Consider the following 14,910-nt stretch of genomic DNA (forward strand, 5'->3'; position numbering starts at 1 on the left):
GAAAAGAAGAAGAAACAGTTTGTAATTACTTACAGACAAAATCTGGTCTCCCCGCTGCAGTTCCCCACTGAGGTCAGCCGGCCCACCTGCTAGGATGAAGGAGACAAAGATGCCTTCCCTGTCTTCTCCTCCTACAATGTTAAAACCAAGCCCCGTCGAGCCCTTGTGTAAGACAACCTTCCGAGGCTCCCTGTGAAAAGAAAAAGAGAATTGCTTACCTACTCAACCCACAAAATAGGCAAAATACTATATATTTATTTATTTATTTATTTATTTTATTTATTTAAATTTTTATACCGCCCTTCTCCCGAAGGACTCAGGGCGGTTCACAGCCTGATAAAAAATACAAAATAATACAATATAAATACGATTAAAATATCATTAAAAAACTTATTAAATTGGCCATGATTAAAATTTAGAATAAAACCCATTAAAAACCCATAAGTTTAAAAACTAACCCAGTCCAGCGCAGATGAATAGGTGAGTTTTAAGCTCGCGACGAAAGGTTCGGAGGTCCGGAAGTTGACGGAGTCCTGGGGGGAGTTCGTTCCAGAGGGCGGGAGCCCCCACAGAGAAGGCCCTTCCTGGGCGCCGCCAGACGACACTGTCGCGCCGACGGCACCCTGAGGAGTCCCTCTCTGTGAGAGCGCACGGGTCGGTGAGAGGTATTCGGTAGCAGCAGGCGGTCCCGTAGATAGCCCGGCCCTATGCCATGGAGCGCTTTGAAGACGTTCACCAACACCTTGAAGCGCACCGGAAGGCCACAGGTAGCCAGTGCAGCCTCGCAGGATAGGTGTCACGTGGGAGCCACGAGGGCTCCTCTATCACCCGCGCAGCTGCATTCTGGACTAACTGAAGCCTCCGGATGCCCCTCAAGGGAGCCCCATGTGAGAGCATTGCAGTAATCCAGGCGAGGCGTCACAAGGGCGTGAGTGACTGTGCATAAGGCATCCCGGTCTAGAAAGGGGCGCAGCTGGCGCACCAGGCGAACCTGGTGGAAAGCTCTCCTGGAGACGGCCGTCAGGTGGTCTTCAAAGACAGCCGTTCATCCAGGAGAACGCCCAAGTTGCGCACCCTCTCCATCGGGGCCAATGACTCGCTCCCAACAGTCAGCCGTGGACTCAGCTGACTGTACCGGGATGCCGGCATCCACAACCACTCCGTCTTGGAGGGATTGGGCTTGGGCCTGTTTCTCCCCATCCAGACCCGTACGGCTTCCAGACACCGGGACAGCACTTCGATAGCTTCATTGGGGTGGCCCGGTGTGGAAAAGTACAGCTGGGTGTCATCAGCGTACAGCTGGTACCTCACACCGAAGCCACTGATGATCTCACCCAGCGGCTTCATGTAGATGTTGAACAGAAGGGGCGAGAGAATCGACCCCTGCGGCACCCCACAAGTGAGGCGCCGCGGAGCCGACCTCTGCCCCCCCGCCAACACCGTCTGCGTCCGGTCGGAGAGATAGGAGGAGAACCACCGATAAACGGTGCCTCTCACTCCCAATCCCTCCAGCCGGCGCAGCAGGATACCATGGTCGATGGTATCAAAAGCCGCTGAGAGGTCTAATAGGACCAGGGCAGAGGAACAACCCCTATCCCTGGCCCTCCAGAGATCATCCACCAACGCGACCAAAGCCGTCTCAGTGCTGTAACCGGGCCGGAAGCCGGACTGGAACGGGTCTAGATAGACAGTTTCCTCCAGGTGCAGGGGAAACTGATATGCCACCATACTCTCTACAACCTTCGCCGCGAAGCGAAGGTTGGAGACAGACGATAATTACCTAAAACAGCCGGGTCCAGGAAGGCTTCTTGAGGAGGGCCTCACCACCGCCTCTTTCAAGGCGGCGGAAGACTCCTCCACCAAAGAAGCGCTCGTAATCCCTGGAGCCAGCCTCGTGTCACCTCCTGAGTGGCCAGCACCAGCCAGGAGGGCACGGGTCCAGTAAACACGTGGTGGCATTCAATCTACCCAGCAACCTGTCCATGTCCTCGGGAGCCACAGGGTCAAACTCATCCCAGACAATATCACCAAGACCGCCCTCAGACGCCCCGTCCGAATCGCCACAAATTTGGTCCAGGCCGTCCGAAGCTGAACGATTTTATCGTATAGATAACCGTTAAACTCCTCAGCACGTCCTGCAGCGGGTCATCCGCTCCCCTGGTGAAGGAGGGCGAGCCACCCGAAACAGGGCAGCTGGGCGGTTATCTGCCGACGCAATGAGGGAGGAGGCGTAGCAACGCCTCGCTTCCCTCAGTGCCACTAGGTAGGTCCTAGTATAGGATCTAACTAGTGTCCGATCAGCCTCTGAACGGCTGGACCTCCAAGAACTCTCTAGGCGTCTTCTCCGGCGTTTCATCCCCCTCAGCTCCCCGGAGAAACCAGGGGCCCGTTGGGATCTGCGCGGGTCAGAGGCCGCAGAGGCACGACAGGGTCTGAACCCCCAGCCGCAGCCGGTTCCCAGGCTGGGGCCAGTTGGTCTGCCGTGCCGTGAGCCAGACCCTCAGGGAATGGCCCAAGCTCCGTCCGAAACCTCTCTGGGTCCATCAGGCGCCTGGGACGGTACCAACGTAATGGTTCCGTCTCCCTGCGGTGTTGGGTAGCGGTCAGAAAGTCCAGGCGAAGGAGAGAGTGATCTGACCATGACAAAGGCTCTGTGACTATATCTCCCAAGTCCAGATCCTTCAACCACTGACCAGAGATAAAAATCAGGTCCAGTGTGCCTCCCCCGATGTGAGTAGGGCCATCCACTACTTGAGTCAGGTCCAGGGCCGTCATGGAGGCCATGAACTCCCGAGCTACTGTCGATGACGAGCCAGCAGATGGCAAGTTAAAGTCCCCCATGACTAAAAGTCTGGGGGTCTCCACTGCCACCCCGCAAGCACCTCCAGGAGCTCGGGCAGGGCAGCTGTCACGCAGCAAGGAGCCAGGTACGCGACCAGCAAGCCCATCTGACATCTATGACCCCACCTCACAAGAGGATTCACACCCGGCAATCTGAGGTACAGTGGTCTCCTCGGCTCTAGACTCTCTTTAATAACAACCGCCACCCCCACCCCTACCCTGGGCCTCGGCTGATGGAATGCACGGAAACCCGGTGGGCACATCTCAACCAGGGCACGCCTTCAGTGCCCAACCAGGTCTCCGTGCGCCTATAATATCCGGCACCCCTGAATCAGATCATGTATTAGGGGGGCCTTATTGGCCACGGACCGTGCGTTGCATAACATCAGACGAAGGCCCAGGCTCTGAGGGTCTTGACCATCCGGGGAACGGGAGAAGTCAGGGGGATCGGGGCACGCAATCGCCTGTATACATCGAACGCGTGACCCCCTAAACCGATGCCATTAAACAGTCTCCCCCACAAAAAAAAAATTCTTTACAGAACAATATATCCCTCCGGCCAATTTAGAATAATAGAATAACCAAGTTGGAAGAGACCTTGGAGGTCTTCTAGTCCAACCCCCTGCTTAGGCAGGAAACCCTACACCATTTCAGACAAAATGGTTATCCAACATCTTCTTAAATACTTCCAGCATTGGAGCATTCACAAGTTCTGGAGGCAAGTGGTTCCGCTGATTAATTGTTCTAATTGTCAGGAAATTCCTCCTTAGTTCTAAATTGTTTCTCTCCTTGATTAGCTTCCACCCATTGCTTCTTCGTTCTGCCCTCAGGTGCTTTGGAGAATAGTTTGACTCCCTCTTCTTTGGGGCAGCCCCTGAGATATTGGAAGACTGCTATCACTGCTAGGGCCTCTGGTGGCTCCACAGATTAATGCAGTCTGTTATGAACACAGCTGCTTGCAATTACTGCAGGTTCTAGTCCCACCAGGCCCAAGGTTGACTCAGCCTTCCATCCTTTATAAGGTAGGTAAAATGAGGACCCAGATTGTTGGGGGGGCAATAAAAGTTGACTTTGTATATAATATACAATTGGATGAAGACTATTGCTTAACACAGTGTAAGCCGCCCTGAGTCTTCGGAGAAGGGCGGGATATAAATGCAAATAAAAAAAACTAAAAAAAAACTATCCATGCCCAGTTCCTGCAACCGTTCTTCGTATGTTTTAGCCTTCGGTCCCTTAATCATCTTTGTTGCTCTTCTCTGCACTCTTTCTAGAGTCTCAGCATCTTTTTTACATCGTGGCGACCAAAACTGAATGCAATATTCCAAGTATGACCTTACCAAGGCATTATAAAGCGGTATTAGCCCTTCACGTGATCTTGATTCTATTTCACCCTTTGTAAACCCGCCCTAGCTTATTTCAGGCTTATTTCAGTTCATTTAGTGACCGTTCAACGTTACAAGGGCACTGACAAAGAAGTGACCCATGGACGTTTCTCACACTTACAACCGCTGGAGCCTCCCAGATGTGTCCTGATCCAAGTTCCGACGCTTGGCTCGTAACAGATTCGTATTTCTCCCGGTCGCGCGATCCCCCTTTGCAACCCTTCTGACGAGCAAAGATGATGAATCCGCATATAGACGAGAGGTCGAACGACTAGCCTTGTGGTGCAACCAAAACAATTTGGAACTGAACACACACAAAACCGTAGAAATGGTGGTAGACTTTAGGAAAAACCCTTCCATACTTCCACCTCTCACAATACTTGACAACACAGTATCAACAGTAGAAACCTTCAAATTTCTGGGTTCTACCATATCGCAAGATCTCAAATGGACAGCTAACATCAAAAACATCATTAAAAAAGGACAACAAAGAATGTTCTTTCTGCGCCAACTCAGGAAGCTCAAACTGCCCAAGGAGCTGCTGATCCAATTCTACAGAGGAATTATTGAGTCTGTCATTTGCACCTCTATAACTGTCTGGTTCGGTTCTGCAACCCAACAAGAAAGACACAGACTTCAGAGGATCATTAGAACTGCAGAAAAAATAATGGCTACCAACCTGCCTTCCATTGAGGACCTGTATACTGCACGGATCAAGAAGAGGGCCGTGAAAATATTTGCAGATCCCTCGCATCCTGGACATAAACTGTTTCAACTCCTACCCTCAAAACGACGCTATAGAGCACTGCACACCAGAACAACTAGACACAAGGACAGTTTTTTCCCAAAGGCCATCACTCTGCTAAACAAATAATTCCCTCAACACTGTCAGACTATTTACTGAATCAGCACTACTATTAATCGTCTCATCGTTCCCATCACCAATCTCTTTCCACTTATGACTGTATGACTGTAACTTGTTGCTGGCAATCCTTATGATTTATATTGATATATTGACCATCAATTGTGTTGTAAATGTTGTACCTTGATGAACGTATCTTTTCTTTTATGTACACTGAGAGCATATGCACCAAGACAAATTCCTTGTGTGTCCAATCACACTTGGCCAATAAAAAATTCTATTCTATTCTATTCTATTCTATGACGGGGAGGCCAGATTTGCTTAACGACGGTGTTACAAACCGCAGCGATTCACTTGACCGATGTGGCAAGGAAAGTCGTAAAATGAGCCAAACCGCGCTGAACGAGAGTTCTCGCTTCGCGACAGGAATTTGGGGCTCGATTGTGGTCGCACGTCGCCGACTCCCTGTACCATCCTACAGGTAGTCCTTGACTTCTGACCACAACTGAGCTCAACATTTCCGTCGCTAAGCGAGAACCGTTGTTCAGCGAGGTTTGCCCCATCTGATGCCCTTTTTCGCCGTGGCTCTTAAGTGAATCCCTCCAGTTAAGTGAAACGTGCAGTTGCTTAAATGAATTTGGCTTCCCGCATTGACTTGGCTTGACAGATGCTCCCAAGGAAGGTTGCAAATGATCTTCACTGCCACCCACAATAAACACATCCCGATTTGCAAGAAACGCACCCCAAGTTTGATCATGTGGCCACGGGGGAGGCTGCAACGGTCACAGGTATGAGAACTGGTCGTAAGTCACTTCCTTCCGTAATTGTTGTTACTGTTCAGGTATCGTCAGCATTTTTTCAGCCGCAGTGGCTACCCTGAACGGTCATTAAATGGATAACCGTAAGTCGAGGACTGCCTTATGCATTTCCCTAATTCATTCCACCAAGCAAACATCGGCAGGAATTTAAGCAAAGCCTGAATCCTTTATTTATTTATTTATTTATTTATTTACATTTCTATACCGCCCTTCTCCGAAGACTCAGGGCGGTTTACAGCCAAGTTAAAAAGACATATACAGAAATTAAAACACAATATTTGAAATTTAAAAATCTGAAATTTAAAATAACAAGAAATAAAACCACTCAATTAAAAATTACTCTTAGGCCAACCCTGCTCGTTGAAACAAAAAAGTCTTGAGCTCGCGCTTAAAGGCCCGGAGGTCGGGAAGAAGGCGTAGCCCCAGAGACAGTTTGTTCCATAGGGTAGGTGCCCCCACAGAGAAGGCTCTTTCCCTGGGGGCCGCCAGCCGACATTGTTTAGCTGACGGCACCCCGAGGAGACCCTCCCTGTGGGAGCGCACAGGTCGATGGGAGGCTATTGGCGGCAGTAGGCGGTCCCGTAAGTAACCTTTCATCCCGGCCTTCTCCCCGTCATCCATAAGGCGGCCTTCTTGCTTGTTCACTGAGCAAGTAACGTAATAACAGGATGAGAGAGTTGAAAAGGGACCTTGGAGGTCCTCTAGCCGAACCTCCTCTATCATGTCAGACAAATGGCTCTCTAATCTCTTTGTAACAACCTCCAGGCTTGGGGCACGTAAATGATTTCAAGGGAAGTTTACCGAGCCTGAGAGTTTTGAATCCACATTTTATTATTCCAGAGACGCTATTCCAACAGAATAAAGCAGGGGGGGGGGTCAAACTACAGGCCCGGGGGGCCGGATTCGACCCAGGGGGTGCTTAAATCTGGCCTGCGGGGCCGGCCTGGAAATATCAAAGGACCAGCCCGCGGTGCCTCCTCTCCGTGGCCCATTTTTGGCCTCCTGCAGCCCTAGGTAAAGTTAAAGGTTCCCCTCGCACATACGTGCTAGTCGTTGCCGACTCTAGGGGGCGGTGCTCATCTCCGTTTCAAAGCCGAAGAGCCAGCGCTGTCCGAAGACGTCTCCGTGGTCATGTGGCCGGCATGACTCAATGCCAAAGGCGCACGGAACGCTGTTACCCTATTTTTTTCTACTTGCATTTTTACGTGCTTTCGAAACTGCTAGGTTGGCAGAAGCTGGGACAAGTAACAGGAGCTCACCCCGTTACATGGCAGCGCTAGGGATTCGAACCGCTGAGCTGCCGACCTTTTGATCGACAAGCTCAACGTCCTAGCCCCTGAGCCACCGCGTCCCAATGGCCAAAACGGGCCATGCGGGGGCCTCAGGAGGCGCCCCCTTTTGGCCTGGTAAAGTGCTGCAGGAAGCCGTTCAGGCTGAAAATGGGGCAGAGGGGGCGCTGGGCGCATTTTGGCCACTAGGGTGCTGCAGGAGGCGTCCGTCCTGGCTCCCCCGCCCCCACCCCGTTCACCACCCCATCCCCTGGCCCGTGGTGAACTACAATGCTGATCTGGCCCTCGAAGAAAAATCCAGTTGGACACACCTGGAATAAAGCGTATTCTCAGGTGCGCTGAATATCTTTGGAGCTCATGCTTAACTCTAAAGGTAGATTATAGCCTTTCCCCTTCACACCAATGCGAGCAATTTTGCTCTGATCGGAAAGCTCCCATTGGCACAGAGGGAAATACTGTATCTATCTTCCCTTCTCGACAATCCGATCGCAGCCTGATGATAACCTTGGCAGAATTACTCTCCCCTCGGCAGCCCTAGTCCCAATTTTTCCTCCCTGGCAGAATGAATTTGATTTTTAATTGCGTAATTGTTACCGAGCATAATTGTTAAGAGGCAGGCTCCGGGACATCTGTTTTGGGCATGTGCAAAGTTTTTTCCTCTACAGCGACACACCCCTTCCTGGCAATATTATTATTATTATTATTATTATTATTATTATTATTATTATTATTATTATTATTATTATTATTATTATTTACCTTTATTCATTAAACATGAAACTCAAGTCAACCAAACATTCAAAAATGCATCAGAAATACCATCGACTGGTGCTGATGGTTGATACGGGTTGCTGCCAGCATCCTAGGTATCAACCAAGTACCTTCTTAAGATGTACGATATTCCAAGTAGTACAGTTTTTTGCAGTTCCACTGCTGTTATTGCAGGAAGCTGCAATTTGTTGATATATCTTATAAAATTCTTGGACATGGTACCAAGTGCCCCGATGACAATGGGTATCACTGTTACACCATCACCATTATTATTATTTACACAAAATGACAGTATACACAGCAAACGAGATAACTATGCTGGATTTCGTATCACCGATCACTAGTCGAACGCTTCCCAAGCGTTTAGGACTGTGTGATGTATCGGCGAATTATGCGAGCAGATCCCAGTAAGGTGGCCTTCTGCAGCTGACCAATGGTGATCTTGTCAGCGCCAATTGCTTTTAAGTGCTTGCCTAGGTGCTCCCAGTGTGCTGAGTACCACTGGAACCACCTGCACTGGTTTATGCCAGTTGTTTTTTATTATTATTATTATTATTATTATTATTATTATTATTATTATTATTATTATTATTATTATTATTATTATTATTATTTTTAAATTCTGATTTTTAAATTCTAAATTTTAAATCTTAAATTTTTTAATTGTAATTGTATTGGGTATTTTATATGGTCAATTGGACGGTTTTAATTTCGGCCTTTTATTGAATAAGTTTTTTAATTGTTATTTTAGTGTGTATATTAATTGTTTTAATGTAGGCTGTACACCGCCCTGAGTCCTTCGGGAGAAGGGCGGTATAAAAGTTTAATTAAATAAATAAAAAAATAAATAATAATAATAATTATTATTATTATTAATAATAATAATATTATTGTGGTGATGCTGGATGGGAAGGGTTCAAAGTCACCCTCTGGATCCAACTTTTTCATCCGCAATGCAAAACCGGCTTACCCATAAATAGGTAAAATGAAACATATGGGCTTGAAGTTGTAGCAGATGGCAGCAGATGGTATTGTGGATCACACACTTATTGCTTGACGAAGCAGATGGAATGTCCCCAAAAGTGCTTTTGTGAGGAGGCAACCGGACTTAATTTCCCTTTTCCCTGAAGACGTTTCGCTTCTCGTCCGAGAAGCTTCTTCGGTTTCTGACTGAACGGTGGGGCTTCTCGGACGAGAGGCGACACGTCTTCAAGGAAAAAGGAAAGAAAGGCCAGGTGCCCATTGAACAAAACACCTTTGGGACAGTCCATCGACTTCCATCAACTATCGGCGTGTGATCCACAATGCCATCTGCTGCCATCTGCTACAGCTTCAAACCCATGGGACAACCATGACCTGGTTGACTGAGAGTCCCATGGAAAAATTAGGCTGGAATAAAAAGTAAGACTTTGTTAAGCTATGAGGTGTACAGTAGTGGCCAAAATTGTGGAAACCTTTTGGGAAAAGTCTATTTTTGAGGTTTGATGGCTAATAACACCACTTTTTTTTTTTGAGTTTTAAGATAATTCTATCCCACTGCTGGACTGGCGTAGGAATAGCCCAGACCTTCACCCAGTGGTGGGATTCAAGTAATTTTAACAACCGGTTCTCTGCCCTAATGATTTCTTCCAACAATCAGTTTGCCAAACTGCTCAGAAAGTTAACAACCGGTTCTCCCGAAGTGGTGCGAACTGGCTGAATCCCACCACTGCCTTCACCCAATGGAAACTCTATGGAGCCAACTAAAGAAACTGGTTAGTCAGAAGCGACCCAGCAATAAAACCCAGTTAATAGAAGCCATCGTTCAATTTTGGTTTCACATTAGAACAGCTGCGGAACTCAAAGATTTGGTTCACTCCATGGGAAGACCTTGTAAGGCTGTCATTCATGCTAAAGGTTACTCAACTATTAACTGACAAGGTGATCATTTTTGTATAGCTCGTTTTTTTCTACGTGTTTCCCTTTTCTTCTTTATACTGCAACTGCTATTCTAATAGCAAATCCTTCCTAAAAGTTATTGCATTGCATTCTTGATTAAATTATCTTTCCATTGATGGATAATTTTATGGTACCACTCCCCCCAAAAAAGTGATGTTATTAGCTAGTTTAAGAAAATACACTTTTCTCAAAAGGTTTCCACAATTCTGGCCACTGCTGTAATATTCCAGACTACGTGTCTTCTTTGGTTACATGCCATCTGAAGTATGGTGTCCAGTTCTGAAGAACATACTTGAAGAAGGATTTACAGAAGCTGGAAATAAATTAAGAGACGGTCAACGAGGGTCTTGAGGGAACCATTTAACTATGTCGTATGAAGATGACACTGGAAGAGCTGGGGAAGTTTGAGGTGGAGAAGAGAGAACTGAGGCTGAAGATAAGAGTAGATTTCAAAGAAATGAAAGGATCTCTTTTGATGGGAGTCAAGATCTCTTTCTGTTGTACAGGATGCAGAATAATAGCTATAAGGGAACCAGGAAACAGGATTACAGATTCCAATTGAATTTTAGGAGGAAAAGTTCCCAACTGTAAGGTATGGACTTTATCTCTGTTTCAAGGTCATTGAGCCAGTCCTGTCTGAAGACATTTCCATGGTCATGTGCCAGCATGATGTCATGGAGCTCTGTTACTTTCCCACCGAAATGGTACCTATTTATCTACTCGCATTTGCATGCTTTCGAACTGCTGGGCTGGGAGGTGCTGGGGTGGGGATGGGAGCTCACCCTATTGTGTGGCGCTGGGGTCTCGAACCTGTAAGCTTTCCAGCTGACAAGCTCAGAGTCTTAACCGCTGAGCCCAAAAGAAGATTGGGCTAGGTTTAGAATTTGATCGACACTTTTTTGGGGTGACGGTTAATTAAGCGGTGATAACAACGGTATCTCTAATAAGCAGTTAGAAATGGTGACATCAATTCCGCTAGTTCAAAACTAGTCTTATATATTGAATAGCATGGATTGCTATCAAATATTGTCAATTCATGCACAACGCCAGTAGGAGGAGTTGACATAAGAGACAATCTTTCGAAGCTCAGTTCTTGCCTCTCTGATTAATCATTCTATTGTTTATAGTTTCATTTTAGTTGATCTTGACTCTCAGTGACTTCCGGAAATATCCTTTTAGGGTTGGGTTTTTTTAAAAAACCATTTCTGGAAGTGATTTATAGGAAATTTCCCCTGAAATTCCCAGTCTATCCTATACATTCTAGAGCAGTGGTTCTCAACCTTTATAGTGCTGCGACCCCCTTTAATACAATTCCCCACGATGTGGCGACCCCAACCGTAAAATTATTTTCGTTTTGAATTTATCGCGCCTGAAGCCGTATTGGCTAGCGATCTGAACTGCTTGCGATTGCCTTGAGGACGGAGGCATTAAAGCGGAGACTCCTCCCCTATTAAGTTTATCGCGCCTGAAGCCAGATTAGGCTAGCGATTGGGAGTGATTGCAGCTGGCTTGAGAGGTAGACATCAGAGCAAAGATTTCTCTCTTTTTTAATTCATCGCGCCTGAAGCTGAATTCGGCTAGCGATTTGAAGAGCCTGCAGCTGGCTTGTGGAGTCAACCTTTGGAGCGCGATTCTTCGACTCGCAAGTATATTTCCCATATTTCCGATGGTCTTAGGTGACCCCTGGCGAATCATCATTTGACCCCCAACGGGGTCCCGACCCACAGGTTGAGAACTGCTGTTCTAGAGATTGATGTTTATTATTATTGTTTATTATGCTTGGTGGCAGAGTCAGCTCAATGTTCAGATTGAGTTATTTAGAAATTTTAGTCCATCTATCCAAGGACCGATGACCTCCCTAAGGTCAAGCAGATGAGGATGTTTTATTTTTATCCCATGTTTATTGCTTTGATAAATAATTCATGATGGAGAATATATCTAATACTCCTTCCGCCTCCTACTTTCTCCACAACAACCCTGCTAGGTTGAGTTGGGTTGTGAGAGAATGATTGGCATAAAGTCACCAGCCAGTTTTCATGCCTAAGGTGGAACTAGAACTCACAGTCTCCTGGTGATTGGGCCAAAGTCACCCGGCGGGCTTTCATGCCTAAGGTGGGACTAGAACTCACAGTCTCCTGGTGATTGGGCCAAAGTCACCCAACGGGCTCTCATGCCTAAGGTGGGACTAGAACTCACAGTCTCCTGGTGACTGGGCCAAAATCACCCGGCGGGCTTTCATGCCTAAGGTGGGACTAGAACTCACAGTCTCCTGGTGATTGGGCCAAAGTCACCCAATGGGCTTTCATGCTTAAGGTGGGACTAGAACTCACAGTCTCCTGGTGATTGGGCCAAAGTCACCCAACGGGCTTTCATGCCTAAGGTGGGACTAGAACTCACAGTCTCCTGGTGATTGGGCCAAAGTCACCCAACGGGCTCTCATGCCTAAGGTGGGACTAGAACTCACAGTCTCCTGGTGATTGGGCCAAAATCACCCGGCGGGCTTTCATGCCTAAGGTGGGACTAGAACTCACAGTCTCCTGGTGATTGGGCCAAAGTCACCCAATGGGCTTTCATGCTTAAGGTGGGACTAGAACTCACAGTCTCCTGGTGATTTGGCCAAAGTCACCCAACGGGCTTTCATGCCTAAGGTGGGACTAGAGCTCACAATCTCCTAGTGATTGAGCCAAAATCACCTGGGGGGCTTTCATACCTAAGGTGGGGCTAGAACTCACAGTCACCTGGTGATTGGGCCAAAATCACCCAGCAGGTTTTCAGGCCTAAGGTAAGACTATAATTCCCAGGCTCCTGGCGATTGGCCCAAAATCAACAATTCTGAATCTCTTTTTTGAATACCAAACTGATTAGGGAGCTATGTACACACTGTCCTGACCTCTTAAAGAAAAGAGGCAGTATATGTGACATGTTAAACTATATTAAGGATACAGTCAGTGGTGAGATTCAGCCGGTTCTATCCAGTTCGGACGAACCAGTAGTGGCGATTGTGGGAGGCTCCGTCCACCCGCCCGGACGTAATGAGCTAGCAATGCGCATGCGCGTGCTCACATTTGTGAACCGGTACAGTGTACATGTAGATTCAATGGTTATGAATAATAATAAAAAAAGCTTAAGCAAATGTCAACGGCAAAGGATCCAAACATTATAATATTGGTTCCCCCTTACCCTTCTATTGACATGGTCCTCTGGATATTCACGGTGGGAAGCTGGGTTACAGAACTATGCCTGGAATGACTGCATGGAAAGGAAAAGGGAAAGGGAAAGGGAAAGGGAAAGGGAAAGGGAAAAGGAAAAGGAATTAATAAAAGTAGCATGGAGTGATTTTTTTTTTGTGTGCGCATGGAGGTTCTTTGGTCTTATTGTGACCAAAGTGGTTGGATCGTCTAAAATAGCAGGTAGTTGGAGATCCCATATGGATGCAGATGGAATAATTGTGCATCCAACGAGATTGAGGAGAACAAGAAACATAAAACAGGGCAATGGCAGTTGAGGTTGAGGCTCTGACATAATGCAAGTCAAAGAACCCTTTTCGGGAAACAGGATATGCATGTTTGATGTATTGATCATGAAAATGGATACCTTTGGATACCTACTTTTCCATTTGGAATGTACAGAGATGGATTGGCAAACATGCCAATTTATGGAATAACCATCCATCTGCCCACTCATCCCTTCATCCTTCCATCCATCCATCCATCCAACCAACCATACACCCACCCACCCATCCATGCATCCATCCATCTATCCACCAACTCATCCATCCATCAATTTAGCCATCCATTGCTTTAGCCACCTATCCATCCATCTATCCAACCCACCCACCCACCCACTCCTCCATCCATCCACCCACCCTTCCATGCATCCATCCTTCCCTCCATCCTTCCTTTCATCCATCCACCTACCTACCCATCCATCCATCCATCCATCTATTCATCCACCCCCCATCCACCTACCCACCCACCCCCATCCATGCATCCTTCATCCATTCCTCTCTCCCTCCATCCTTCCATCCTTCCATCAGTTCATCCACCCACTTACCCACCCACCCACCCATCTATCCATCCACCCATCCACCCATCCATGCATCCATCCTTCCATCCATTCCTCCTCCATCCTTCCACCCACCCACCCACCCACCCACCCCCATCCATGCATCCATCCATCCACCCACCCACCCACCCATCCATTCATCCTTCCATCCATCCATCCAACCAACCATCCACCCACCTACCCATCCATCCTGTTGTGCCTCGTCCGCTTTCCCCGCAGCCGGGCCAGTCTTATCTGCTTCCGAACGCTGAGGAATGTCCTAGCATGCCTCCCGGCCCCAGCCCTGGCTCCATGCCCAGACAGGCCGAAGAAGAAGAAGTGCCTCCCGGCCCCAGCCCTGGCTCCATGCCCAGACAGGCCGAAGAAGAAGAAGTGCCTCCAGCCCCCAGCCCTGGCTCCATGCCCAGGCAAACGGAGCAACTAGACCCCTCCCCCTCCCCCACAGCATGTGAGCCTGAGGAAGGTCAATTACCAACAGCTGCAGACTGGAGTGACCCTCGCTTCAGGAGAATTGATAGGCGGCGGCGACAGAAGGAAGGGAGGGGCAGGCCTGGATAAGTGCTGAGTCATGGAGCCACACCCCATGGCCTATATAAAGGATCTGCTTTCTGGCATTCTCTGAGTCAGGCAAAGTCTACCTTATCTTGCTGAAGTCACTTTCTGGTCTCCTGCCTGCCTTGAGAACTTTGCTAGGACTTTGGCAGAGCTGCAGAGGCACGCCTGATTCGGATTTCCCTGACCCGGCCATCAGCGGAGGAGTGGGACACGACACATCCATCCATCCAACCAACCAACCATCCACCCACCTACCCATCCATCCATCCATCCATCCATCCATCCACTCACCCACCCACCCACCCATCCATCCATGCTTTCTAAAGGAACAAACTGCAATATTTTAACTCATTCTAACTCTTATCCAGCATTCTGGCCAAACCTCT

General features: G+C 47.9%; 1 protein-coding gene across 2 annotated transcripts in view; it reads right to left on the reverse strand.

The window, feature by feature from the left end:
- Positions 1-14,910, reverse strand: part of DLG2 (discs large MAGUK scaffold protein 2) — a 1,438,267-nt gene that overhangs the window by 235,992 nt on the left and 1,187,365 nt on the right. The window contains exons 16-17 of one of the 2 annotated variants that reach the window (XM_058186296.1): positions 13,085-13,153; positions 34-190 (exon numbers count right to left, since the gene is read on the reverse strand). In XM_058186296.1, the coding sequence (XP_058042279.1) occupies positions 34-190; positions 13,085-13,153 (226 nt within the window). Of the gene's footprint in view, positions 1-33; positions 191-4,347; positions 4,969-13,084; positions 13,154-14,910 lie in introns of those variants that run through there. The other variant, XM_058186297.1, reaches the window with a different exon arrangement.

The sequence above is a fragment of the Ahaetulla prasina genome, chromosome 5, assembly GCF_028640845.1.
Source record: "Ahaetulla prasina isolate Xishuangbanna chromosome 5, ASM2864084v1, whole genome shotgun sequence".
In the NCBI taxonomy this organism is placed as follows: Eukaryota; Metazoa; Chordata; class Lepidosauria; order Squamata; family Colubridae; genus Ahaetulla; species Ahaetulla prasina.